This window comes from Canis aureus, chromosome 1 (genome assembly GCF_053574225.1).
Source record: "Canis aureus isolate CA01 chromosome 1, VMU_Caureus_v.1.0, whole genome shotgun sequence".
NCBI classification, from domain to species: domain Eukaryota; kingdom Metazoa; phylum Chordata; class Mammalia; order Carnivora; family Canidae; genus Canis; species Canis aureus.
In genome coordinates, this window is record NC_135611.1 from 118,111,626 (window position 1) to 118,137,304 (window position 25,679).

At 57.8% G+C, this 25,679-nt stretch overlaps 1 protein-coding gene across 6 annotated transcripts; it reads right to left on the minus strand.

Annotated features, from left to right (window-relative positions):
• Positions 1-104: 104 nt before the first annotated feature.
• Positions 105-6,423, minus strand: FXYD3 (FXYD domain containing ion transport regulator 3). 6 transcript variants are annotated; one of them, XM_077855079.1, is made up of 9 exons: positions 6,281-6,295; positions 3,282-3,381; positions 2,990-3,043; positions 1,841-1,876; positions 1,712-1,735; positions 917-991; positions 799-835; positions 460-497; positions 105-319 (listed from the first exon to the last, which is right to left on the minus strand). In XM_077855079.1, the coding sequence occupies exons 3-9, from the start codon at positions 3,027-3,029 to the stop codon at positions 300-302; spliced, it is 270 nt and encodes an 89-aa protein (XP_077711205.1). In that variant the 5' UTR covers positions 3,030-3,043; positions 3,282-3,381; positions 6,281-6,295; the 3' UTR covers positions 105-299. The 6 variants fall into 6 exon arrangements, with proteins under 6 accessions (XP_077711205.1, XP_077711196.1, XP_077711212.1 ...); XM_077855070.1 differs by lacking the exon at positions 3,282-3,381 and having other exon boundaries at positions 6,281-6,399; XM_077855086.1 differs by lacking the exon at positions 3,282-3,381 and having other exon boundaries at positions 1,841-1,873; positions 6,281-6,396.
• Between the last annotated feature and the right edge of the window lie 19,256 nt (positions 6,424-25,679).

Consider the following 25,679-nt stretch of genomic DNA (forward strand, 5'->3'; position numbering starts at 1 on the left):
ACAAGGAGATTCAGCTTCCAGCTTCTGCACCAGCTGCCAGTGTGCATCCACCTTCCAGTCCTCAAAAGCCCACCCCCCTGTACACATAGGGAGTCTTGAGGCTCTTTGGACAGGAGGCGAGATCAATGTTAAGGATACAAATTGAACAAAAAGACCCCTCCGGAGAGAGGTAAGATGAAGCCCTGGCAAGGTGGTCTGAGGCAAGAAAGGAGAATTCTATCCTGGTGTCCGGGCTCCTGTTCAGGGCCAGGACTTGAGGGAAGAGAAGGGACCTCTATGTCCTTTTGGGTGATGCATCCTCAGCAGTTCTGGGCAGAGCCTGGGAGAGATGATGGGTCCGCTTGTGAGAGCAGATGGAGTTTTTTCCCCAAGGCACGTGCGCACACGTGCATGCACACTCCCACGCGCCCACCCCTCCCATCCTGTGTTCCCTGCACGCCCATTCTGTTCCTGTCTTACCTGGAGTGATGAGAGGTGGGGCGTCCCCCGGATGGTGGCTAGGGAAAGAAAAGTGGTGAGATCTGTATCCACCCACCTGTCCTCTCCCTCAAGCCTAGAGGATTCTCAGCTTGCCCCGACATAGCTTCCTGGCTATTTTTCCTGGAATGGGAGCAAAGCTTTTCAGGATTCAGGGCCCTCTGAAGACTATCAGCTCTGAAGAATAAACCTGGGAAATCTTAGTGGCGGGAATTCTCCAGGGCAGAGCTGGGAGGCCTCTTTCTGCAAGATTTAGCTCTTTTCACCGGTGAAATGTGTTCACTGCTTATTGTGAAGCGGGCAGCAGGGAACCCATCTTACCTGGGCTTCTGGCTGAACTTGCATTTGCATTTCCCACCTGTTGGGGGAGAAGGAACCGTTGGGGGGAGGGGACCCACAGCCCTGCCCTGCCAGCTCAGCCACCAGGGTCCCCACTCACTCATGAGGACAATGATGCCGATGGTGCACAGAACCGCGGCACAGATGAGCCCCCCGATCCGGAGCCTCTGCCAGTCTAGGAGAAACCCAGAGGAGGCGATCGATGCCTGCCTGTGTCCTCCCCAGCCCAACCTCCCTCCATTCGACAGGTAGGTATCGGGCGCCTTATGACGGGCAGGGAGCTGGGGACACGGAGCCGAGAGGACAGCAGCCCCCCAGCCCTCCCTTTACCCAACAAACAAGCGATAAGAGATTTAATGGAAGGTCAGGTGGAGATAAGCTTATCTGTCTGAAGACAAATAAGCAGAGCCAGGGAACAAAAAGTCAGAGGGCAGCTCTTTTAGGGAGGGTGGTCAGGGAAGGCCTCTCTGGCCAGGGACCCGAGGAGGCAAGGCAGGGGGCCATGGCAGAGGGATCAGAAGGCACAAAGGTCTGGAGGCTTGGAGTGTGTCTGCTGTGTCTGAGCAACAGCAGGGAGGCCACCCAGGCGGTTGTCGCAAGGCGAGCCTCCTCCCAGCAGTGGATTTGAACCCTAACAACGGCTCCTTGTGAACCGCCTGGCTTCCTGTGTGCGTCTCTCCTGCTGGAAGGGAACCTTCCCAAGGACCAGACTGGCAGGGCTCGTTCCTTTTATTATTGTCGACAGTTCAGTGCCCGCCCCCCATCCCTGCCTCTTCCTATCCTCACCCCTGTTTCACGCACATCAGACCCCTGCCCGACCTGTGGGGGCCCCTTGGCACAAAGTGGGGTGCGGGGAGGGGGGTAGTGGCGGGGAGACAGCGGCACTAATTCTCACCATAGTAGAAAGGACTGTCTTTATCTGCAAGGAAAGAAAAAAAAAGAACATGAATCCAGGACAACAGCCAGGAGGGCAGGGGCGCGGGGAAGAATTTGGGGGCGAGCCCGGTGGAGTTGTCCGACTCACCTTCTGGGTCGTTGGCCTCCAGGGCAGGCAGGCCTGCTGGGAGAAGCGGGAAGGAGTGGGGATGGCCATGCTGGCCCCAGCAACGCCGGCAAGCAGGGCCGCAGAGCCTCGGGGGCCTTGAGAGAGGGTCCCCTGGTGGACAGTCACCCCCCACACACACACCTGCTGAGGGCACAGGGGTCTGGCCCCAACCTAGGAGATGTGGACTTCCCCCCAACCCCACCCCTGTGAGCCCCACCCGAATGCTGCCTCCCTAAATCAGTTTTACTCGGGGTGTCTTTGGACCACCCCTCCACCTGGTGCTTCCAGACACCTGGCTAACCCTGCCTCCTGCAGAAACGGAGCAACATTCTTGTCACGCTGACAGATGGTACCGGTTCCCATCTCAGAGCCTCGTCCACACCGCACCTGTTCTGGTGGGTGCTCACCACTTCCTTTTAGAGCAAATTACTAATTATAAACCCAATACACTGTATTTCAAAGAAATGCAGCTTTCCATCACTACCCTGAATGGAATGCCAGTCTTGCCTAATGTAAGGGATAAAAAATACAATAAAAGCAAAGGACTAGGATTACATTCTGGCCAGAAGCAGCAGGCTACCTGAGCTCTGGCCCTAAGCTCTGTTCTTTTTGTCAAAGGGCCATTAATCAGTTTTAATTATATTTAAAGCACAAGCACATAGTGCTTACTCCGTACTAGGCCCCGTTCTAACCGCTTTTCACATACTAACTTGCATCATTCTCACGACGACAGTACTAGGTACGGACCAGTATTGTCCTCATTTTTACAGCTGGGGAAATTGAGGATTCCTGTAGCTGCTGCATCCACTAAGCTCCCAGTTACCTCTCCTAATAAGGTGCTGGGGAGGTGGTAAAGACACAGCACACAGGGCTGAGCCGTCCCATCAAGGAGGCCTCAAGACGGTGACTCTGCAGCAGTGTGAGCCGCTGTCTCCGTGTGTACTTTGCAGCCACCGGTTCCCCCTCAAGGAGATGCTGTCCGGGTAGTCACCACCCCACAGGGGAGGCAGAAAGCACCAGAGAGAGACACACATACGCGCGCGCGCGCACACACACACACACGTGGGGCTTTGCCACCCCTCAGTGGAGGGGTTTGGGGAAAAGGCGGCCCGGGGCACAGGTGCTCACCTGCCAGGAAGATGAGCAGACTCAGGGCCACCTCTTGCATGTCAGCGAGCTGGCCTGGAGGGGTGTGGGGGGTGGGGAGGGTCCAGCTTTAGCAGGGCCTCTGGTTCCCGATCCCCTCCTACTCTGCTCCCACCCAGGGTACACAGCTCGTCCCGGGGCAGAAAGGCTGGCACTAACCACCCCCCCCGCCACCCCCCCCCCCCCCCCCCGGCTGGAAGGTAAGAAGGAGCCGCAGAGTACAGTGGGGTGGGCGACAACGGAGACCTGGCAAGGAGCCGCAGTAATAACTCACTGGACACCGGTTTGGGGCTTTACGGGAATCGCCCTGGTGACCAAAAGAGGGAGGCGCTGTCTGCTGCCAACCCCATCTTACGGTTGGGGAAACTGAGGCCCTGAAAGGTTAAAATGGGTGCGCAGGGTCACCTTGCCAGGGAGCAGGATTTAAAGCAGCTTGGCTCTGCAGCCGCTGTTTGTCACTCAGGATTCTCAGGGCCTCGGGGTGTTTTGGGAAACGGGATATTGGGAGCCAGGTGGCAGGAGGCCCGGGTTCCCGGGTGTGTCTCCCAGAGACAGCTCGGAGCTTGCCCGCCCTGCCCGGGCTCTGCAGACCTTGGGCTGGGCCCCGGGTCAGGCCGGAGCTGGCTCCTTAGGCTGCTCAGAGCAGGATGTGCAGAGGAGAGCACTGGAGCCTGGGGTGGAGGTGGTGGAGGTGCGGGGGGGGGGGGGGGGGGGGCCAGAGCAGGGAGGAGCCACCTGGCTGCAGCCCCAGTCCCATCTGTCTCCACAACCCTGGAAGCCCTGGTTTCTGTACTGCCCCAGCCCCTACCCCTGCCCCTACCCCTGCCCCAGCTCCACCCCCTGCCCCTGCCCCAGCCCCAGCCCTTACCTGTGCCCCGCCCCAGCTCCTGTCCCTGCCCCACTTCTGCCCCTGCCCCTGCCCCAGCTCCTGCCCCTGCCCAGCCCTTACCCCTGCCCCTGCCCCTGCCCCAGCTCCTGCCAAGCTCTTCCTGGCAGCCATTATTTCCTCTTTCCCCAGATAGGGCTGTGCAGCAAAAAGAATCCCTCCGTCCCTTTCCTGGTCTGGTATCAGCCCACCCTGCCCCCATCCTGAGTGCCTGAGATAAGCCCCATCTCTCTGTGCACCCTCCCATGTCCTCTCCCTGCCCCCGCCCCAGCCCTTGCCCCTGCCCCTGTCCTGCCCCTGCCCCTGCCCTAGCCCCTGCGCCAGCCCCTGCGCCAGCCCCTGCGCCAGCCCCTGCCCCTGCCTCTGCCCCAGCCCCTGCCCCTGCCCCAGCCCCAGCCCCAGCCCCGGCCCCGGCTCCTGCCCCTGCTCTTGCCCCAGCCCCTGCCCCTGCCCCTGCCCCTGCCCCTGCCCTGCTGCCAAAAGCATACACTGTCAAAATGCTGACAGCCAGAACTCGCCTGTCCTCCGACCCATCCTGTGCTGGGCACTGCCCAGCGACCTTGCTGTGTTTTCACCCATTGCACCCCCTGGCACCCCCGGAGGTGATCTGTCCCAGCCCTCATTTCACTGAGCCCCTGGACGTTCCCTGCTCCATCCCCAGGATCCTCTCTACAGCTGAAGAGAACCACCCATCTCTCTCGTACCCCCCACGTAACCCCCACCTCGAGTTTCTTTCTCCTTCCTGCCTGTTCTCACACACTCCTCCCTGTCCCTGTGCCCACTCAGGTCCTGGCAATCCTCTCAGCGGTTAACCCCCTACAGTGGACTCAAATGCAACCATTTCTTGCAGGAAGGGGCCCGTAGCTTTGGGGAGCATTACTAAGGCATTTAGGACCCCAGAGATTGGGGAGAAGAGCTGGAGCGGGTGTGTGGGCAGGACAGCCTGGTGGCTCAGGGCGCAGGTCTGTAGGAGGACCACCTATCCTCTAAAGCTGCCTCGTGGGCACCTGGGTGGCTCAGTGGTTGAGCATCTGCCTTCAGCTCAGGTTGTGATCTCAGGGTCCTGGGATCGAGTCCCACCTCGGGCTCCCTGCATGGAACCTGCTTCTCCCTCTGCCTATGTCCCTGCCTCTCTCTGTGTTTCTCATGAATAAATAAATAAAATCTTTAAAAAATAAATAATACATAAAGCTACCTCGTGAGGCTTTGTCACCCGAGAGGATGCCTGCGTAGTGAGAGCTAGGGCCTACTTGAGCGGTTACCCCATGCCAGGCACTGGTCTCAGCTCTTCACTCATAGAATCTTCGCCGCTCAATGATGTTGGCACCGTGGTCACCCCACGTTGCTGCCACGGCCTTGTAACCCCTGCTCACTCAGCTTAGTGCTGTCTGCTTCACCCAGGGCCCAGAGTCCCAGCTCTGAAACCTCTTCCCATGGAATGCACCAAGTCCCCCCAGCTGTGAGGGCTCTGTTACTCCCCATCCCCAGGGCCTGTCCAGGCGTCCCCGGCACAGGGGAGACCTAAGGGTGATCTCAGCTGCACCCCAGCCCCAGGACAAACTTTCCAGCCTGGCTCTCCTGCAGTGCAGGCTGCCCTCACCTTCCCTTCCCGGCCCAGGCTGCTGTTGGAAGGGGCCCTGAGCTGCTCCCGAAGGGACTGTAGTTGGTGTGAGGACTTGGAGATGATGACAGCCTGCAGATGGGGGCTCTGCACACCCCTCTAGGCTCCCTCCCTGCCCTGCAGGTCCCAACACCAGTGCGATGGCCGGTTCCACCGTCCGCGCTCTGCTGGCCTCTCCATGACGGTGGCCATCAAGCCCACGCAGAATGACTCCCCCATGTCCCTGGAATTTCCTACCCAACTCCCCACTTTATAGCTTCCCCAGGAAGCCACCATCCCCTTTCCTGAGAAGCTCCAGGACCCACACTCCTCAATCCCTAGATACCCCAAGTCCACCCCGCCACCCACGCATCCACTCTGATACCCTCAATCTGGCCCTGATCCACCTGGATACCCCCGTCCACCCAGGCACCCCTCTCCAACGCTGTCCACCCAGATACGCCCAACCCAGATGCTTCTGGTCCACTCTGACACCCGCGATCCACCCAGGCACCCCGCTTCCACATGTGGACCTTACCCTCGTCCCAGCTCACTCACCCAGTCCCCTCAAGGCAGAATGATCAGGGTCAGGGGGACCCCCGATCAGGCCAATGGAAGATGCTTTGTCTAATCTCCTGCCTCCTGCTCCTTGCCCCCCCCTCCCCGGAAAAATCCTTGCAAGGAGGAAGTTCTAGTTAGTGTCTTTAACAGAGATCAGTGGGAAAGCTGGAGTGGTTTGGGGGCAGAGCCAAGAGGGTGTTGGAGGGAGGGGACCCCAGCCGCTCACCTGTGTGGCTCCCCAGAAGGCTTGGAAAGTTCTGGGAGAGAAGGGAGGGAATGCAGCTGCTAAGCCTGAGTCCTGCCTTTATCCGCAGCTGCCACGCCCTAGGCAAACCTGGGCAGGTAGAGAACAAGTCGGACTCCCTAAAGCTCTGGGGCTCTCTCACCCCATTCCTGCTCTTAAAGAGACAGCTCCCACATCCTTCTTCCCAGCCAGGGTGCTCCCTGAGGTCCCCAAGGTCACAGCAGCCTCAGGTAGGCGGAGGGGGCATACGATGGGCTGGATTCTGCTCCTCACATCAGGACAGGGGGCTTTCTTCAATGTCTCGCCCCCGTGGAAGGGACCTGGAAGGAAGAAGGTTGAGGTCTCCAACAGCAAAGCTTCTGTCTGGAAGAATGGTGGGGGGAAGGCGAGGCACTGGGGTGATAATCTCATGTCTATCACTTAGATTGTGTGCTACACTTGGTCCAGGAGGGCTTGGTGGCAGTTTCAGGATATCTGAAGTCCCTTTCCAGATCTCCTGTTGCTTCCGACCCCTTGAGGGTCAGCAGATGATGCTGATAGGACCAAGGTCATGAGGTGGAAGGTGGTGACAGGAGTGGAAGGTGGGCGCCTTCGGGCTTTAGACTATGACCTCGCTCCCAAGTGCCCAACGTGCCCTGGAGAGATTGGGAACTGGTTTCTGAGCATCGGCAGACCTTCCTAGCTCGGGCTCTTCCCGAGGGTGCTGGGAGCCAGATGCCTGGGTCCAGGCCGAGGGCGTTGGGGTGGAGGCTGCCTCCCACTCCGGATAAGGCCATTGCTCAGTGGTGCAAGGCCCCCTCCCTCCCTCACCCCTCCTGCCCCTCCTCCTCATGGCATTCTTTCTGGCTGGGGTCTGTGTAGGCCCCCACATGGTCCTCGTTGGGGTGCCCCCTCCCCCTAATTCTGCCTTTTTAGACAGAGGGACTTTTGTCTGGGGGCTGGATGGAGAACAAGGCGCCTTTGAGTGGCTGGCGGAGGATTGGGGTCATGGGGAGGGGCAGGGCCAGGAAAGGGGTGGCTCTGCACTGGCCACCAGCTGGACTCCAGGCGACCCCCAACACCATCTCGGGGCAGGGAGGAGGGCTGCAGGAGCCAGGCCAGGGAGAGTGCGGAGTACAGGATGGGGAAAGGGAGTTTCCGAGGTCAAGACTCTGCTGGGGGTTGTCTGCTGGGGGTTGTCCGCAGGGCAAGGGAGAAAGGACCCCCCCACTTCCTAGCAGGAAGGGCTGGGGAAGCAAGGAAGGCAAGCCCAGATACATGCTTTCTTTATGTGGCTCCCTCAGGCAGTTTTTCAATCCCAGGCCTTAGACTAGGACAAGGCCTCCCCCGCCCTGCTCCCATCAAGAAGTCCCTACAAGGAGTGGAGGGGGCACTCGGGGTGAGAGGCTCCATCAAAGTGGGAGGTTCAGGGGGAGACAGAAACAGTCAAGGGAGGCCTGGAGGGGATGATCCCAGTGCAGCTAAGGGGGTCTTTTGTCTCGGGGAAGACAGACTCTCTTGCCCAGACTTTCAAGATGCAATGTCCCTGGGAAGACCCCCTAGGTGCTCTTGGGGGTTGGGTGGTGTCTCCCTCTGCTGGGAAGTGCAGGAACTGCAGGCATCAGGGAGAAGAGGCCTGCGCTCAGGGCTGGACTGTCCTTTACCTGGGCCCGCGTCTGCAAACTGAGATGCCAAGGGGGCCTGGCAAGGATTGTGAACGAGTGCAGCAGGACGGGCACGAGACCACAGGGCGCGCTGGCAGCTGGGCAAACGGGAGAACTATTGTCCTGTTTAAAAGGCAGCCACCCACGGGATCCCTGGGTGGCTCAGGGGCTGAGCGCCTGCCTTCAGCGCAGGGCGTGATCCTGGAGTTCCCAGGATCGAGTCCCATATCGGGCTCCCTGCATGGAGCCTGCTTCTCCCTCTGCCCCGCCCCCCTCTCTCATGAATAAATAAATAAAATCTTAAAAAAAAAAAGGCAGCCACCCAAACGACTGGAACAAGCTCCGTGCACAGAGAGGACAACTCGCTACTATGGGTGCAGAAAAAAAGCAAGATATATAGGAGTATGCTACCTTTGGGGGGCGTGGAGAATGTATTTGCATACACTTGTTCATGAATGAAATAACTCTGGTTAGTGAGGGGCTGGGGGGCTGGCACCAAAGGAGACGCCTCCTTCTTGTACCTTTTGAATTTTTATATTCTGAAAATGTCCTACTTCAAAATAAGTATAATTAAAAGACATGAAGGATAGTCTCCACACCATCCCAGGCAATTGCTGTTATATTTTCAATTGATATTAGGAACCCGAATCTTTACACGGAATCCCCGATATGAAAAGTTGGTTCAGGGGCGCCTGGCTGGCTCGGTGGGTTGGAGCCTGCGACTCTTGACCTCAGGGTGGTGGGTTTGAGCCCCACGCTGGATGTAGAGAAGACTTAAAAAAAGAAGTTAAAATAAATAAAATAGATAAAATAAATAAAATAAAATTTGGCTAGACTTTTTTTTTTTTTTTTTTTAATGTGTAGGTTTAAAAAGTTATGCAAGTCCAACAAAATACCTCTAAGGACTGGTTTCAGCCTGCAGGACCAACTTCCGCCAACTTTGTTTCCTGAATCTTTCATCACAGTGGCCTTGCATTTAGATATACAGACATTTACGGGGCTTTTATTCAACCCAGGCCAACCGTAACAACCCCCCAGGGCTGGACCAGAATGTGCTTATATAACCACATGTGCGTCAGGCTGGGGATGGATGAACGTGCGCACATTGACACTCGGGGGAGGTTTGCAGGGAGTAGTGGGTGCAGCTGCTTGCATCCTACTGGGGGTTGAATCTTTCTTGGGGTGTCTTCTAGGCCAATTTGACTTCAATCATATTTCAAATCTCTCTCTCTCTCTCTCCATATATATATGATGTATGTATATATGATCTTTTATATGTAAATATGTTACATATATTATTATATTATATAGGTAATAAAGTCATTTGAAATATTTCCCCTTCATTTTGCTTTGACATCACTTGGCCCTGAGGAATCTGCTGAAGCTCATGATTAACTGTGATTTCTCAGTACCTTGGGAATTCTTGCAAAATGAGAAAAACCAAACCTACAGATAGCTTCTGGACGCGACAAAGTGTTCAGCAATGCCGCGCTGAAGTACCAATGCAGAGCCATAGGGTGTCATGTATCACCGACTCCGCTCTATTAATTTGGGTTTTGCCATTTGCTTCTGATGTCCGGGAGGGGGGCCAAAACCCAACATGCCTCCTTTGGTTCGCAACGCGGTGCAAAAATGCACAGTTGCCGACATTTAAACATCAGGATGTTCCCAACTGTAATCTGTCTTTCCAGCTTCTCGTGGAAGACACAGCCTGATCCGACCTGCGCTTGGAGATTCCCACTTGGCAGCAGTGGCTGGAGGGGCAGGGCCATGTCCTGCCTGGTTTGAGGCTTCATGGGAGGGAATGGGAGACAGGGACACCCACCTCCTGTCTCACACCTGCATCTGCCTTCGGGGCCACGGTTATGGGGCAGACCCTGGACGGCCGCTGCCCAGGATCGATGGGGCCTGGTTTACACAGGAAAGACCCCAGGCCTGTCATCCCGACTCTGCCCACAGCGACGGGGAAAGGCTCAGTTAAGGAAAAGCTTGGTTGTGTTTTGTGACCCCCTCCCAAAAAGGCATTGACAGCAACTGCCCGTGGAGAAGATCGAATCCTTCGACAGTGCCCACCTGCCCAAAGACAGGCAGGAGAAGATGTCTGAGAGGCAAGACACTCGGGAAAAAAAAATAATAACTGGGACACAGATACATGGAGCAAAAGCAGATGAGGGAAAATAGGAAGAATCGATGGATCTTCATAAGGAGTATTTGAGTTCGTTGTACTCTTAAAATTTTTTTTTATTTATTCATTTGATAGAGAGAGTGCGAGACAGCACAATCCTGGGGGAGAGGCCGAGGGAGAGGGAGACGCCCACTCCCCCCACTGCCCCAGCAGGGAGCCCGATGTGGGGCTCGACCCCAGGACCCCGGGATCATGACCCGAGCCCAAGGCAGACGCTTCATCCGCTGAGCCACCCGGGCGCCCCTCGTTGTGCTCTCTATGTAACTTTCCTGGCGTGATAAAAATTCAAGATCAAAGTTGGCGAAGATAAATAAAAATTCTTAAATTGAGGTTAACACCAAAGAGGCAACTGCAGGGGGAAAAAAAAAAAGGCAAAAGTAGGGGAAAAAAAAGTAAATTCGGAATTGAATAAGTTGTTACAGGAGCAGAATTGGATTGGACTTCGAAAATTGTGTATTGAGGTATTTGGCACGTAGTACATATGAGATATTATATGTGAAAAATAAATAAATATCATATATGCTTCTTTCTTCAGAGATAAAAGCTCGCGTTCTTTATTCGCCCTCCCACGAGGTCTTCCTTTCCTTCGCTTGGGTGGGTTGCCTCCTCCGCGCTCCCCGGGTGCCCAGCCCTGCCCGGTGGGGTGGGGGTGGGGGTCCCCGGGGCTCTGAGGCTGGCGCTGGGGCTGACAGGCTCCCTCCTGGCTGCAGAGGCAGGGCCATGAGTCTGCAGATCCAAGAGCTTGGCCGGCACCCGTGGCTGTGGGGAGGCAGTGACCCAGCAGCTGCTGGCAGCAGGGCCCCTGCCTTCCTAGCATTTCCACTCTACCCCCCCTGCCCCTCCGAGTCTAAGAAGGTGGGGCCGCACCCCTGCACGTCCCTGGGTCACCTACCAACCATGGCTGACTGTCTCACTCTATGTCCAACCAACGATGCTCTACTCGGCTGCAGGTCTCACCTCCTGCTAGGCAGGCGTCGCTCTTCCCAGTGGGGGCAAGGGTGGCAAAGAGGGGCTGTTGCTTGGTCTCGAGGCACACGGTTCTCTCAGGGTCGAAGTTGGGGTGTCAAGCCAGGTCATCGGGCTCCACGCCTATGTGTATGCTTATGGGGGAGAGGGGTGACCAAAGGACAACAGGACCCCGCATAAATTTGAGGGTCCTGAGAACAGACAGCAGGTTAGAAAAGAGGCTTATACCACAAAGAATATTTCTAGAAGCAACCACCTCTCCCCCACTGCCCCCACCCTGGCCTGGCCTCCATTGTCCCCGTCTGGGACCCCATAGCGGCTGCTCCCCACGCCCCTGGTCCCGTGCCTGCCCTGGGTCTGTTCCCCACCTGCCCGCAGCCAGAAGGAGACTGTGTGCGACCCCCTGAGTCAGGTCAGGGCCCTCCCGGCTCAGAGCCCTCCCCTGGCTGCACCTCTCTCCTAGTCCAAGTCCACACCGTGCCCTGCGACCCCTAAGTCACTCCTCTGTCTGGTCTCTGGTTTTCTCTGACGTCATCATCTCCTCCCCTTCAACCCCTCACTCACTTGCTCACTCAGCTCCAGCCACACTGACCTCCCTCTTGGTCCTCCGGCACCGCGGGCGCCCTTCCAGCCCCCGGACATTTGCACCTGCGGTTCCTTCTCGTAGGGTGCACTTGGGTCCCTCCCTCAGCTCCGTTCTTCGGGGCTTTGCTCAAACATCACCTTCTTGGTGAGGCCATCGGTTTTAAAACTACATCTTCCACCTGGAGACCCTGCCCCATGCTATCACCTCCTGACCTGTGTATAATTACACACTTACTGGTTATATTCATTGTCTCTTTCACCTCTGGAACATCAGCTCTGGGAGGGAGGGACCTTGGTTGTCCTGTTCCCTCTGTGTCCCCAGCGCCAAGCACAGGGTCCCGGCACATAGCAGGCGCCCAAGAAATATTTGTTGAGTGACTGAATGAAAACCATTCTTGAGAGTTACCATACCCTGGGCCTGGTAACAAGATGACTCAAGTACCCTACTCTCCTCAAGTAGATCACACTTTGGACGCACACGTAGGCCCACAGGTGGAGAGGGAAGGAACTTGGAACCAGAGAGCCTGGCTTCACATCCTAGTTCCACTCCTTTTCCACTATGTGACTTCAGGCAAGGCAATCTCCCTCTCTGGGCCTCAGTCTCCCCATCTGTAAATTAGGCTAAGAATAGCCCTCACCCTGTGGGGCTGCCCTTTGGATTCAATGGGGTTGTTGTGTGGGATGCTGGCAGCGTGACTAATTCTGAAAGCTGGTTCCCTTCCTGGAAGGGGGTGGGGTGGAAGGGGCAGGACCGTGTATTTTCCAACAGCCAACAATGGAACTCTTGTAGGCAGGGGCCCTCAGGCGTGGCAAACACAGCCACCCCTGTGGGTTCCAGATAAAATTTTCAGGCCTCAGAGGGGACGCTTTCCAGGGCATTTACATTCTTTGAAGACTGTTGCAATAAGAAATACTGGTTTCAGAATGTGAGCCCACTGGGGTGGGCTCCTATTTTACCCTTCTCCCTATAATGAGCAGCTGTGAAGGTTGGGGATTGGGGTGGGGGGTTCCCTGCCACCTACAGCTCCTGAGGGCAGGACCAGATAGGCTAAGATAATCTTTGGAACACAAGGATTGGTTCAGTGGGGTCCAATAGAAGTGAGGCCCAGAATTTTGCTTAGTAATTAAGGGAAGAAAAGATTTGGGGTTTGCTTTGATTAGTCCGAAATGCACATTTGGGACCTGGAAATTGCAATCATTTTGCCACCACAGGAAGAGCCAACCTGAGGCCAAAGCTAACCCTATAGAGGACCACAAACCAAGAGAAAGGCTGGGAAACAGAATCTGCACCCTGATCAAATCATGCCTGATCTCCCTCTGGAGTTTTCAGTCATGAATCTAAAAATTTGACTTGTTCGAGTTAATTTTACTGGGGTTTTGTCTTTTGTAGATAATAACAACCAAAATAGTACACAGAGAAATTGTGCAGACCCAGAATCACACTGCACTTTCACTGGGATATGTCACAGGACTTTTACTTAGTTTGAGCCAAAACATTTCTTTTAGCTTTAATCAGTCCAAGTATCTTTCTAGAAGCCAATAAGTGCTTACTTTGGCCGGGTCAGGTATTTCTCTGTGTGGACAAATCTTTGCCCCATTCGGCTAGATAGACATCTTTGAGAAAGACCTGTCCTCCTTCATAAGGTCCACCTTGTAAAAGGGCAGAGCCACAGGATTTGGCAAAGACAGAAGCGTAGGTGCCTGGGAGCTCAACAGTCCTCCCATCAAAGGTGGCGATGTGCTAGTGCACAGACCCCTGGCAGGTGCCTGAGAAGAGTGGGTGGCACCTGGAGATGCCCTCAGGGTCCCATACTTCCCCCAGAGCCTGCAGGAGCAGTTGAGTATTGCGTGGCATGGTTGGGCTGTGACGGAATTGTTCACAATGCTCCCCGGCCCAAAGAGCCTTCCTGGCCAGGAGGTCCCTGCCACCCAAGGAACATCCACAGTGGATGTGGGGCATGCCGTCAGTGCCCCTGAGCATGAGGCCCATGTCACACGGGCTGCCTCCTGGCATGGTGTCAGGCAGCTGTCAGGCAGGGCAGTCTCAGTGCAGGAGCTGAGACGTGTGAGGAGCTGCAGAGCTCATAATGGCTGTTGGGGGGACAGGCCAGCTCTGGAGGAACACAGATGGGGGTTGATAATAAGTCGAGCATTACTGTTCTAGAATGTTTCCAACCAGAAGAGGACTAAGGGAGCAGAGGGCAGGGTGAGGAAGCCAAGGATGGGTCATAAGGGCAAAGTGGGGAATGTGGAGGTATCATCAGGAAGTATTGTGATATTGATGGTGGTGGTGGTGGTGGTGGTGATGACAATGACAATGATGGTGATGAGGATGATTGTGGTGATGGTGATGATTGTGGTGACGGTGGTGAGGGTGATGGTGGTGATGATGGTGATGATGGTGACGATGGTGGTCGTGATGATGGTGGCAGTGATGGTGGTGATGGGGTGGTGGTGATGGTGGTGATGATGGTGATGGTGATGGTGGTGATGATGGTGATGGTGACTGTGGTGATGGTGGTGAGGGTGATGGTGGTGATGGGGTGGTGGTGATGGTGGTGGTGGTGGTGGTGGTGATGGTGGTGATGATGGTGATGGCGGTGATGATGGTGATGGCGGTGATGGTGGTGATGGTGGTGATGGTGGTGAGGGTGATGATGGTGACAGTCATATGGTGATGATGGTGGTGATGATGGTGGTGATGGTGATGACGGTGGTGGTGGTGATGATGATAACGGTGATAAGGATTGTCCTAGATAAGATTTCCCGAGCACTCTCTGTATGCTGGGTCCTGCTCTATGCTCCTTCTAGGTGTTATCTCTTATAATGCTTAGTAATTTTCTTCCTGACTTCACTGAAGAAAACTGAGTTAGCCAGAACCTGTACAAGGTCATTATCATTCATCAGTGAAAAGAATGACCCATAATTGAGCAGTTCCCAGGAGCTTGCTTTTCACCCGCCGTCTTGTTTATGCCTCACAACAATCTCTTGAGATAGAGACTTTCATCACCCCTTTTACAGATAAGGAAACGGGTCCAGAGACATTCAGCGACTTGCCCAAAATCATGCAACTACTGAGAGACAGAGTTGGGACTTGGAATAAAGTTGTTGGCCCCCCTGAGCCCACATTCCCAATCCCCTCATGCAGGACACGATGCCCACCACCCCACCCCACCCCCGGCCCACATCAGCCATTTGCATGCCTGGCCTCACTGGCATGTGGGTTTCTGAGACTTGAAAGAGCGGCCAGTAGCAGGAAAATGGTTGGAGAGTTGGGACCTTATACCCTTCAGGATCCAAAGTGTCTGAAGAGGCTCAGGGCAGCAGACAGGGCTCAGAAATGGGTGCCAGTCTACGTGAGCATTCAAGGACTCAGCCAAGGGCTTGGGCTTCGTCGTCCTAAAGGCAGCAGGGATCAAAGCAACACACAACCCGCTGACTCTGTGGGTGATGTTGCACTAGTTCCCTAACATCTCTGTGCCTCAGTCTCCTCACCCAGAAGACAAACGTTATGGGGATTGAATGAGCTAATGCATATGGTAGAGTGACCTACAGCCACCAAAGGCCCATGTGCTTCCCCATCCCAGGCCTCTTGGAAATAAGTGGGTCCGTGACTAGCTCTGGCCAAAGTCCTAGGAGCCATGAGTGTGAGTTCCAAGGTGAAGGACTGGAGGGTGGGGTGCACATATCTCCAAGGTGCCATCACAGGATGGAGGTGAACTTGAATGATGCCCTGCCTGCTGCGGAGTTCGTAGAAGGGAGAACAATCTTCGGCCACGCTGGGGATGTCAGGTTGCTTTGTTACCGCAGCGTGACCTAGACTATCCTGGCCGGTTGATGGTACCCAAGGCCAGCTCATTATTACCGAGGCATTTTAAGCAGGGAAGGCCCTCAGGGGGGCAATTATCCAGCAGGACACACAGTGACTCAACTTGGGTGGCATTGGCCTAGGAAGACATCCTGGAGGTGGCACTGGGTCAGCCAGTGAGGTCGGGCTGAGAAAGGACCCCCGTGGTGACACTGCTCACCGCAGGCGACCAGAGCTGCACAAGGAGGCCGTGTCACTGGCATTCCTGGGCGTGGCCCCTCAGCGTGGCACACAGAGTCCCTTGCAAGCCCCCTGTGGCACAGAGGTCATGGACACAGCTCTCCCCGTGGACCAGAGGCTCCATGTTCTCATTGCAGACCCTGTCATGGGTGCCTGGAAGTCTCCAGAAGGTCCGATATAGGGCTGCCTTGTCCAGTGGGCACAGGGCTAAGCCCGTGGTTGAGCCAGGGGCATCAGAGAAGCAGGTGCCACTGGAGCCGGTGGAATCACCCAAGACATCCAAGTGGACCCGAGGCCTCCGAGGTGCTAGTGTAGATCGGAGAGGCCAGAGGTCACCTGGACCGTGATGGCTGAGGATGTGGGGAAGGCCCAGAGTGTGACCCCAGCCAGAGGCAAGGGCAGGCCGATCTGCGACCCAGGGGGCCCCTGGCTTCCGCCCCATGATCCAGTCTCCACCAGATCCCATCCCTCCCTCCATCAAACCCTTCCATGACTCCCTGGTACCCGCAGATAAAATCCAAAGTCCTCCCCGTGGCCTGCGCAGCCCTCGGAGGCTGACCTGTCACTTCGCTGTCATCTCCGCCCACTCAGCTCCCGCTGGCTCTGCTCCAGCCACACCCCAGGCCCCATTCCAACCTCTGGCCCTTGACACCAGCTGTTCCTTCTGCCTGGACGCTCTTCCCTTATGTGTCTACACCACTCCCTCTCTCCCCTCCTTCGGGTCTCTGCCCCAGCGCTTCCCGGCCTCCCTGCCTCCACTGCCCTCTCTGGCCTCTTTCCCTGCCTTGTTTTTCTCCAGAACGAACTGCATGCATCACCCCTGACATTCTAGAGGCTTGCTTGGGTATTGGTTTATTGTCTTTCTCCCAGAGATTTTTGTCTATTTTTTTTTTCTGCCAAAATAAACAAAGTCCCTGCCCTTGGAGAACCCCTACGATGGCAAGAGGAAGACCAACAGGAAACAAAGATGTGATGAATAGAAAAGGTGATTTAAGATACTGACAAATACGTCAAAGGAAAGAAAATGGGAGATTATAATAGAGAGAGAGAGAGAGAGAGACTGAAGGGGACTCCTTGCAGGGGGGTGGTCAGGGAGGGCTTCCCAGAGGAAGTGACATTTGAGCTGACGCGTGAAGGAGGAGTCAGCATCAGCTATGTGAGCCTCTCGAGGAAGCCTGTTTCAGGCAGAGGGAACAGCCTGTGCAAAGGCCCTGAGGTGGGGGAGCCTGCCTGGGGTTTTGGGAGAACAGCAGAGAGGTCAGTCAATGTGGCCGGAACAGAGTGAGGGAGGGGATGAGGAAGAGGACATGAGGCCAGAGACGCCAGTTTGGTGGGGGTCACACAGGCCACAGTTTTAGTCCGAGTGAGATGGAACCATGAGAGGGCTTTAAAATAGGACCTACATGACCTGATTCAGGGTGTTTTAAAGATTGCACCGGGGCCTGCTGTGGGGTGCGGGGCGCTGCTGCAAACTTATATGTATTATTTATTTATCAAATCCTTTTACGCCCTAAATGCCTTGTCCGGGGCAGCTTGCATCTTAGTCCTCACACCCAGGTAGGCACCTGTGACATATTAAGAAGTGTGTACATATATATTTTGTCTATGCCCCATGCCTGGCACATGGCTCCTAAAGCCCCTGGAACTTCCTGAGCAATGGGGTGCTAGGGATATCTCTTATTCTGATGTCTGGTCCTTGACCCCAGTTCCTGGCACAGGGCTCCTAAATCTCTTGGGATTTCCTGGGTGCTAGGAGCGTCCTTTTTGCTCGGTGGGCGCCAGCATGGCTCTGGTCACCAGATGCCAAATTATAACCAGAAGCTTGGGACTTCCATTCCCACCTCCACCTCTGGGGAAGGGACGGAGGCTGGAAAATGAGTGACGGACCGACCAAGCCTACATGCTGAAGCCTCCACAAAAATCCCTCAAGTATGGGGTTTGCAGTTTCCAGGTTGGTGAACACATCCAACGGGTGAGGAGGGTGACACCTCCCCTCCCCGCCACTCCCCGGGGACAGAAGCTCCTGTGTCCAGGACCCCTGCGGCCCTGGCCCTAGGTACTTCTCCACCTGGCCATTCACCTGTATCCTTTGTGATAGACTTTATAATAAAGTAGTAAGAAGGGGCGCCTGGGTGGCTCAGCGGTTGAGCGCCTGCCTTTAGCTCAGGGCCTGATCCCGGGGACCTGGGATCGAGTCCTGCATCGGGTTCCCTGCAGGGACCCTGCTTCTCCCTCTGCCTGGGTCTCTGCCTCTCTCTCTGTGTCTCTCATGAATCCATAAATAAAATCTTTAAAAATAAAAATAAAAATAAATAAATAAACTAGTAAATGTGTTTCCCTGAGTTCCGCGAGCCATTAGAGCAAATTAGCGAACCCGAGGAGGGGCTTGCGGGGACCCTCCGTTTGTAGCCAAGTCGGACAGAAGTCGTAGGTGCCACGGTGACCCACTACTTGCAGCTGGCGCCTGAAGGGGACAGGACAGTGTGGGACTGAGCCCTTAACCTGTGGGCCCGATGCTGTCTTCAGGTGGGCTGTGTCCGAACTAAATTGAATTGTCGGATCACCCGCCGGTGTCCACAAAGAACTGGAGAATTGCTTGGTGTGGAAAACCCACGCGTCCGGCCACAGAGGTGTTCTGTGCGAGCAGAGAACAGTGCCACGTGGTCCTCACAGGAGCATTACCCCCCAAGCCACAGATGGGGAAACCAAGGCACGCAGATGTCAAGCCTCTAGGCCAAGGGCAACAGCTAGTGGATGGCACAGCGGGATTCGAACCCAGGCCTCCAGGCCCCGCGCCACCGGCTTCATTCCTTCCCCACATTGCTTGTTAGAGCATCGACTAACACCGTTGGGTGGGCCCAGCTTCCATCCCCACCAACTTGTGGGGCCCCGAACGAGAGTCTAAATGGAGGCCCACATCCCGTGCCTTCCAGCTGCCAACCTGGTAAATGAATCATGTTCTATCCTCCTGCCCTGGCACGCAGACCTTCCTAACGCCCTGGAGGCCAGGTGGGCCTCAGAGTTCCTGGGCAGGACGTGGTGCTCAGGAGAGGCCACCCAGGCTCACGTCCTGTCTTCCCAGGCCTGGCTGCGGCCCACCCGCGGGAGGTCTCGCATCCCCATACCAGCCGTACTCCTCGGCCCACGTTGGTCTCCCCGCCGCCTGCAATGGGGCCTGGTCAGAGTCTGTGTCCCTGAGGATGGACCAGGGACGAGGTCACTGCAGACCCTGCCATGAGCTCTGAGGCCCTTGGGCGGGGAATTCTGGCTCCCAGAGCAGGTGTTGGCAGGAATTTGGCAGGCACCACCTTCCCAGAGGTCCCGGGACTCCCCGGCGGCCAGGCTCCGCAGCCCAAGGCGCGGGCGGGGACCCTGTGTCGGTTCCAAGGGTGGCAGCACCCTGGCAGCTCCCTCTCCGAAGTGAAGGCCCCTGGGCTTCATCAGCCTGTTGGTATTTTTGCTCACTAGTCATCAGGGGTCTCTGAGACTGGAGACTAGAGTTGGGTTGTGCCTACCTGGATCACCCCAAACTGTCCCTCCGGCAGCGACAGGTGCCATCCTGGCACGTCCACCCCCATCCATGGCCCAGATAGCATCTGCTCCCCCACCTTGAGGTTGTGCAGGTGGGGGTCTCCAGAGAGCCACAGCATCCCCTAGTGCATGGGGTGGCAACCCCAAACACCCCTGCATGGCCAGCAGAGCTCTCAGGGCCTGCAGGCACAAGGGTGGCGCCCAAACGGGTACGCAGGCCTGCGGCACAAGTACTTCTGGTCACAGGTGGCCATGGGGCAGCACCCTGGTGCCTGAGAGGTAGTGGTCCTGCAGGTGGCAGCTGCAGCCAGCGGGCGGCCCCCAGAGGCCCGCCGCCAGGGCATCCAGAAGCAGCCCGCTGTGTGCTGGCGGGTGCAGGGCGTGGAGTGATGCTGGCACAGGTGGCTGGGGGAGGGCACAGAAGTCACAGTAGCTGGTGGCTGGACATGCCACACCTGGGGGAAGGGACAGATGGACCCGGGCCACCTCCTCAAGCCCTTGATTCCTCAACCAGCGCGAGAAGAACCTGGGATGGTTGCAGGTTAGTGCTTTCCCTCCATGTGGTTTATGAATATCGTGGCCACAGGCTACTGAAAAATTGTGGCCCATTGGGGCACCTCGTGTCTCAACCGGTCAAGCATCTGCCTTTGGCTCAGGTCGTGGTCCCAGGTCCTGGGATCGAGCCCCACACCGGGCCCCTGCCCAGCGGGGAGCCTGCTCCTCCCTCTCCCTCTGCCGCTCCCCCTGCTTGTGCTCACTCTATCTCTAAGATAAATAAGTAAAGTCGTTAGAAAAAAAGCTTGTGGCCCATGATGAACAATTAGGACAACTCAGGATCAAGGGCAAGCAGATGGGCCCAGAGAGAGGCTGAAGGAGCCCTGATGCGGGTTTGAGGTTTGGGTCACCATCCCGGGGAGCAGAGCCTGGGGTCTCCCTGGGGATGAGGAGTCCCAATCAGCTGGGGAAGGGGGCATCCTAGCCGCCCCAGGGGTGAGGCCCTCGTCACAAGGCGAAGGGGCATCCGTGGGTACCCTGGGCTGGCTGGCCACTCAGGCAGGTGGATGCCCCCCAGGGTGCAGAGCTGGACACAGGCCCCCAGCACGGCCCAGGCCTACAGGCGGAGATCGAAGACGCAGCCTGCACATAGGCCGTGGGGTCCTTGCGTGTCGACGCTTGGCGAAGGGTCTGGAACTGTTCGTTCGCCAGAACTCCCCAGAGCTGCTCCATGCGAGGCCTGTCCAGGCAGGGCTCGGGGCCCCCCGTGTCCCGCTGGCAGCCCAGGGGACCACAGGGACTCAGCACGACACCTCTGGGCATCTCAGGTGAGGCTTTCTGAGTAGGGGAAAGGACAACTCGTCCGCTGGACAGGGAGGCAGAGAACAACGCAAGGAGTCACAGAGTCTGCCCAGAGGTGGCATTAAAACAGATGGCAGGGCAGCGGGGGGCTCAGCGGTTTAGCGCCGCCTTCAGCCCAGGGCGTGACCCCGGGGTCCCAGGATCGAGTCCCACATCGGGGTCCCTGCATGGAGCCTGCTTCTCCCTCTGCCTATGTCTCTGCCTCTGTGTGTGTGTGTGTCTCTCATGAATAAATAAATAAAATCTTTAAAAAAAATAACACAGACGGCAGTCAGCAGGACACCAGCTTCATATAGGTGGGCGCCCGCCCAGCGGGAGCCTGGGAGGAGAATCTGGAAGTGTCCTCCACGCTGCGTTTTGGAACATGGGAGGAGGTTGGGGACACTCGGGAGTACAGAGCGTTAGTCAATGACCCACCACCGACGGAGGGATTCCCACAGAGTCCAGTGGTGACACTTGCACCCTCGTGGCCTGTGCCATGCACCCGCGGGGCCAAGCAGAAGATGCGGCCACTGGCCCAGGGAGACACAGATCACCGACATGGCTGGATCCCCATGGATCTGGGTTGATTCTGCTGTGGCGGGGGGCACGGGCCCCTGCGGACCCTGCAGGAGCGAGGACCACCACCCCGCTGACACAGCCTGCCCCTGGTCACTGGGCAGCCGCAGCCATCCCCGCCAGCCTTGCTCTTCTTCTCCAAGGTAACGTGGACCTCTAGCATCACTGGGGTCACCCCTGAAGCTCCCGCGGGGCCCCCGGGGGTGACCCCCGCCTTAGGGCTGCAGCAGGGTGAGGCTGGGGCTGTGGGTGAGGTCCAAGCAGGGCCACTGGCCCCCTTCAGGCCACAGTGGGAGCAGAGGCCGTCCTGGTCCCCAAGCCTGGCCCCCCTGCCAGCTGACAGGGAGGGCTACCCCCTGGGCGTCCACCCAAGGAGAGGACAGAGAAAAGGAAGGTTCAGGAGAACAGGACCGTGTTTGGTCCAGCACCGCCGGGCCCATAGTAGGTGTTCAAATGTCCAGATGGGACGTAGTTTTGAAGGAAGGGGCAAGACCAAACCGTCACAGAGACCCTTGCGGCCTCGCCCTGCTCAGCACTCTTCCCCCTTTCCCTGGATCTCCTCGGGGAGCCGTCCCTTGTCTTCCTCCGGGCACTTCCCACGCAGTTCACCCCACCAAGCTTTCCGCACCCACCTGGGCCCAGCACCCAGCCTGGGTGACTGGGTCAGAGGTGGCCACGCGGCTCGAGCGGAGCCAGTGAGCGCAGCCCCAGGACCTTGCAGAAAGAGGTGCTCTGCCGGAGGCGCTTGCTAAGCTGGCCACCGCCGTCCCTGTAGGGCCGTCCCTGTGGGGCCGTCCCTGTGGGGTAGCCCGTGCCTGGAAGGGAAGCCACCACGGAGGAGAGGAGAGCCCAGAAGCGGGCACAGGTCCCGGACATGTTGTTTGAGCGCTTGGATCTAGCTGTGCCTGAAGCCAGAGACCCGTAGACCCTTTTTGTTTGTTTGTTTTCAATTATGTGAACCAATAAATGCCTTTCTTAAGCTGGTGTGACAGGCATTTCTGTTATTTTAAACTGAATGTGTCTGATGGATGTAGACAGAGAAGGGAGCACAATCAGAATAAGGGTAAAATGAGGAAACATTGGAGGAAAAGGCAATTATCCCCCCTCCCGCCGTGGGGCTGGGATTCCTAGGACTCACATGTCCCCCGGGGCGGCATGCTTAGCTGAACATGCCTGAGCTGTCCCCGGAGGCCGACCCGGTTCTCATGAACCCGGATAGTATCCAGTTCGGGGGTGAGCCTGATGGGGCTGCTGGACCTGTTGCTTTTCACCCGCTCTCTACCCTGGAAAAGGGGACAAGGAGCCAGAGCAGCACGGGACCTGGCAGAGACGGACACACAGGTGCTTGAGCCATCAGGGTGGTGCAGGAGCCCAGATGCCCGAAGGGAGCGGGTGGCGCACAAGGATGCCCCCGGGACCCCACGCTTCGGCCCAGGTTGGGGGGTGCTCACGGTGTTGGGGGGCAACAGCAGAACTGCGCCCGGCGCTCCCCAGCCCGGAAGGTCTCCCCCAGCCACGTGGCACCTGCCCTGGCTCCCGGGGAGCTGCCACACCGGACAGGGACAACGTTCAGCGACGCAGAGGCCGAAGCCCGTGCCACACCGCAGCCCTCCCCGCGCAGTCAGGCCGCCGTCGGGGGGCGAGGAGGGGAGCAGGCTCGATGTGGGGCCGGGGTTCGGGAGAGCCTGAGCGGCTGCTGTACCCAGGCTCCGGGCCCTGCCCTTCCCTGTGCCCTCCCACCACCTGTACCCCCGGCATCCACCTCGACCGACCGAGCCCCCCGTCACCCTGGCTGCGGGGCTTAGGGATTCACTGCCCACCCACGCTGTAGAGGCTGCCCCCCGCCCCCAGGGGTCCCCTCAGCTGGTGCGGCCCAGCACATAGCAGCAGGACCGCTGGGTGGTGACGGCAGCGCCACCAGCGGTGCTGTGATGGGGGTCACCTGACGCCTGCCTCTTGGGACCCCACACCAGGCTCCAGCATGCTCGGGACAAGCTTGCGGGCTACAGCTGACGGCGCCGGCCGCCTCCTCTATCGCACAGCTCACAGCCCAGGGCGCTCAGCTCGGGGCCCCGAGGGGCAGGATGGGCCCTGTTGGGGGGGTGGCAGCCAGAGCAGGCGGGGACCCGCAGGCCTCACCGCCGACCCGGCAGCTGGTGTCCCACATGCCGTCCTCACGGCACAGAGGCACCTCCTCACATGGGCAGCTTGCCTCACAGGAATTAGCATGTGACTCCCTGTGGCCACTTTCAGGACACAGTCGTTCTGGGGCCAGGAGAGAGAGAGAGAGAGAGAGAGAGAGAGAGAGAGAGAAGGAGAAATCCACACCAAGCATTGGATTCAAGACCACACTCTCACCCCTCACCCTGACCCAGGTCCAGATCGTGACCTGTCAGAGCCCCAGCACTGTGTTTTTCTTAGAACCTCCCCTCAACACACACACACACACACACACACACACACACACACACACACACACAGTAGGGTCTGTTCTCAGACCCCAAAGCAGGAACAGATGTTTCTGAGCAGTTCACAGCCTGTGCAACTGTACACAGTGGTCTTGGTGCAGATTCCACCCTCCTCTTTACTGGGTCTCCCTCCAACTCACCACTGAAGCCTGGATGTCCCCCCCACAGGGCCATCAACAGTTTGACAGGCTCAGGCCAAGGCGGCCAGAGCCTGACAGCCAAGCCCTCACGGCTGCACACGGCTCCGCGCACAGCTGTCCATGGGTGGGCCCACAGGGAGGGGCCGGGCACAGCTGCAGAGGGGCCCGTCAGTCTGGGAGCTGCCCGCAGGCCTCGGGGCCCGCATACCGGGCCCTCCTCTGGCCTGGGCCGCTGGACCATTCTGAGCTGCAGGGCCCTGCCTCCTGCCAGCTGACCTGGAGCAGCCCAGGCCCCAGCTGGCATGTTCCCAGGCGTGTCAGGGCCTCAGGGCCACACATATCCCAGCGACAGCCACCTCAGCGTCCAGCGCCATGAGTTGAGGTGCGCACCCTGGATCCCCGGCTCAAGGCCTGTGTCCACGGCCAGGTGGGAGACTGAGTACCTGCGGACAGCACAGCCTCAGGGATGGAGGGGGCAAAGGAAGCAGGTGCACATCCAGCTGTGGGGACAGGACACAGCCCTGGAGTCGGGGGCAGGGAGGGAGGCTCAGCAGGCTCAGTTCTGGGGGAGGCGTTGACTCCATGGGAGGCATTTCTGGTAAAAACCTGTGTCAGGAAGAAGGGGGGTGAGGCTCAGGTGACCGGGGTCACTCTGGAGAGGGACGGGGAAGCAGGTGGCGACGTTTACAGAAGATGTAAAAGAGCTGTCCAAGGGAGAGGAGGAGGGTGGCCCAAGTCAGAGGGGTGGCCCCCAGCGTTTGGGGCAGTGGCAGCTGGACAGGTGGGAGCAAAACCAGGAGCGCGGGGTCCTGGAAGCAGGGAGAGAGTGCTTCACGGAGGAGGGAAGTGTTGGGGTGTCTGAGGCCACGGAGGACCAAGCAAGATGTGGGCTGAGGATTGGGCCTCCGGACTGGGGACCCTCATCCAGGGTGGTTTGGGGGGGGCGCGGCTAAAGGCCTGACCGCAAGGGTTCGCAGAATGAACAGGGAGGGATCAGAGGCAGTGAGCACAGACCCCTGTGCCGTGGGTTGCTGTGCAGGGTCCCTAAGAAAGGGAGCAGAGCTGGGGGAGGGGCATGGGGTCCGGCAGGCTGTTAGAGATGCAACAGATCACAGCCCTGTGGGAACAGGGCGAGAAGGATCCCGCAGGAAGGGGCAGGGCGAGCGTGGACTCGGACCAGCAGGGCTTGAACCTGAGGCAGGGTCCCCAGAGGCTGGCAGAAAGGGGCTGTGGGCCCCGCAGAGTGGTGGCCTGCGGGGGTGGGGGCAGCACCCAGGAGCTTCCATTGCAAGCGAGTTCCCAGGTGCTGCTGATGCAGCCCTCGGGGACCCCGCTTTGAGAACCATGGATACAGAGGAGAGAAAGGACAAAGAGTCTCAACAGGAGCGATGGTGGGGGCGCTGAGCCTGGGCACGGGCCACCATCACCGTCACCACAGCTGCCAGGACCCCGAGGGAGCTCCAGAGGTTTGCTGTTGCGTTTCCCAGTGAAAGAGGAGGTGAGACGGGCCAGCCCGAGAGTGAGGTTCGGGAAAGGAGGTGTCAGTGGTCACGGGGGGAGGGGGCGTTGCAAGGTGGCCCTCGAGGTCGTGATCACAGGTGTGAAGCTGGCCCAGGCGAGTGCCTCAGTGGTGGGGTTCACCTGCTGAGTGGGCAGGAGGCGAGGGTGCAACCGGGAGGAGGGTGCGGCCCGGAGGAGTTACAGACGGACCCTGGAGTCCAGGAGGAAAGGGCAGGGGGCCGCGGCTGTAGGGTCGGTGGCTCTGGTGCGGGGGAGGTTGGATGGCCAGTGGGCTCAGCGGCTGGAGTTGTGGCGGGGAGGCAGCCAGAGACTGGGTTGTGCAGCCAGAAAAGTGGGGGGCAGTGGGGGTGAGGCCGAGGGCTGCCCCTTAGGAGGAGCAA

Coding starts and splice junctions, on each gene's coding strand:
- FXYD3 (XM_077855048.1), bottom strand. CDS start 3,029: ATGCAAGAGGTGGCCCTGAGTCTGCTCATCTTCCTGGCAG. Junction 1,736..1,840: donor GGAGGCCAACGACCCAGAAG/GTGAGTCGGACA, acceptor CTTTCCTTGCAG/ATAAAGACAGTCCTTTCTAC. Junction 498..798: donor AAGTTCAGCCAGAAGCCCAG/GTAAGATGGGTT, acceptor TTCTTTCCCTAG/CCACCATCCGGGGGACGCCC.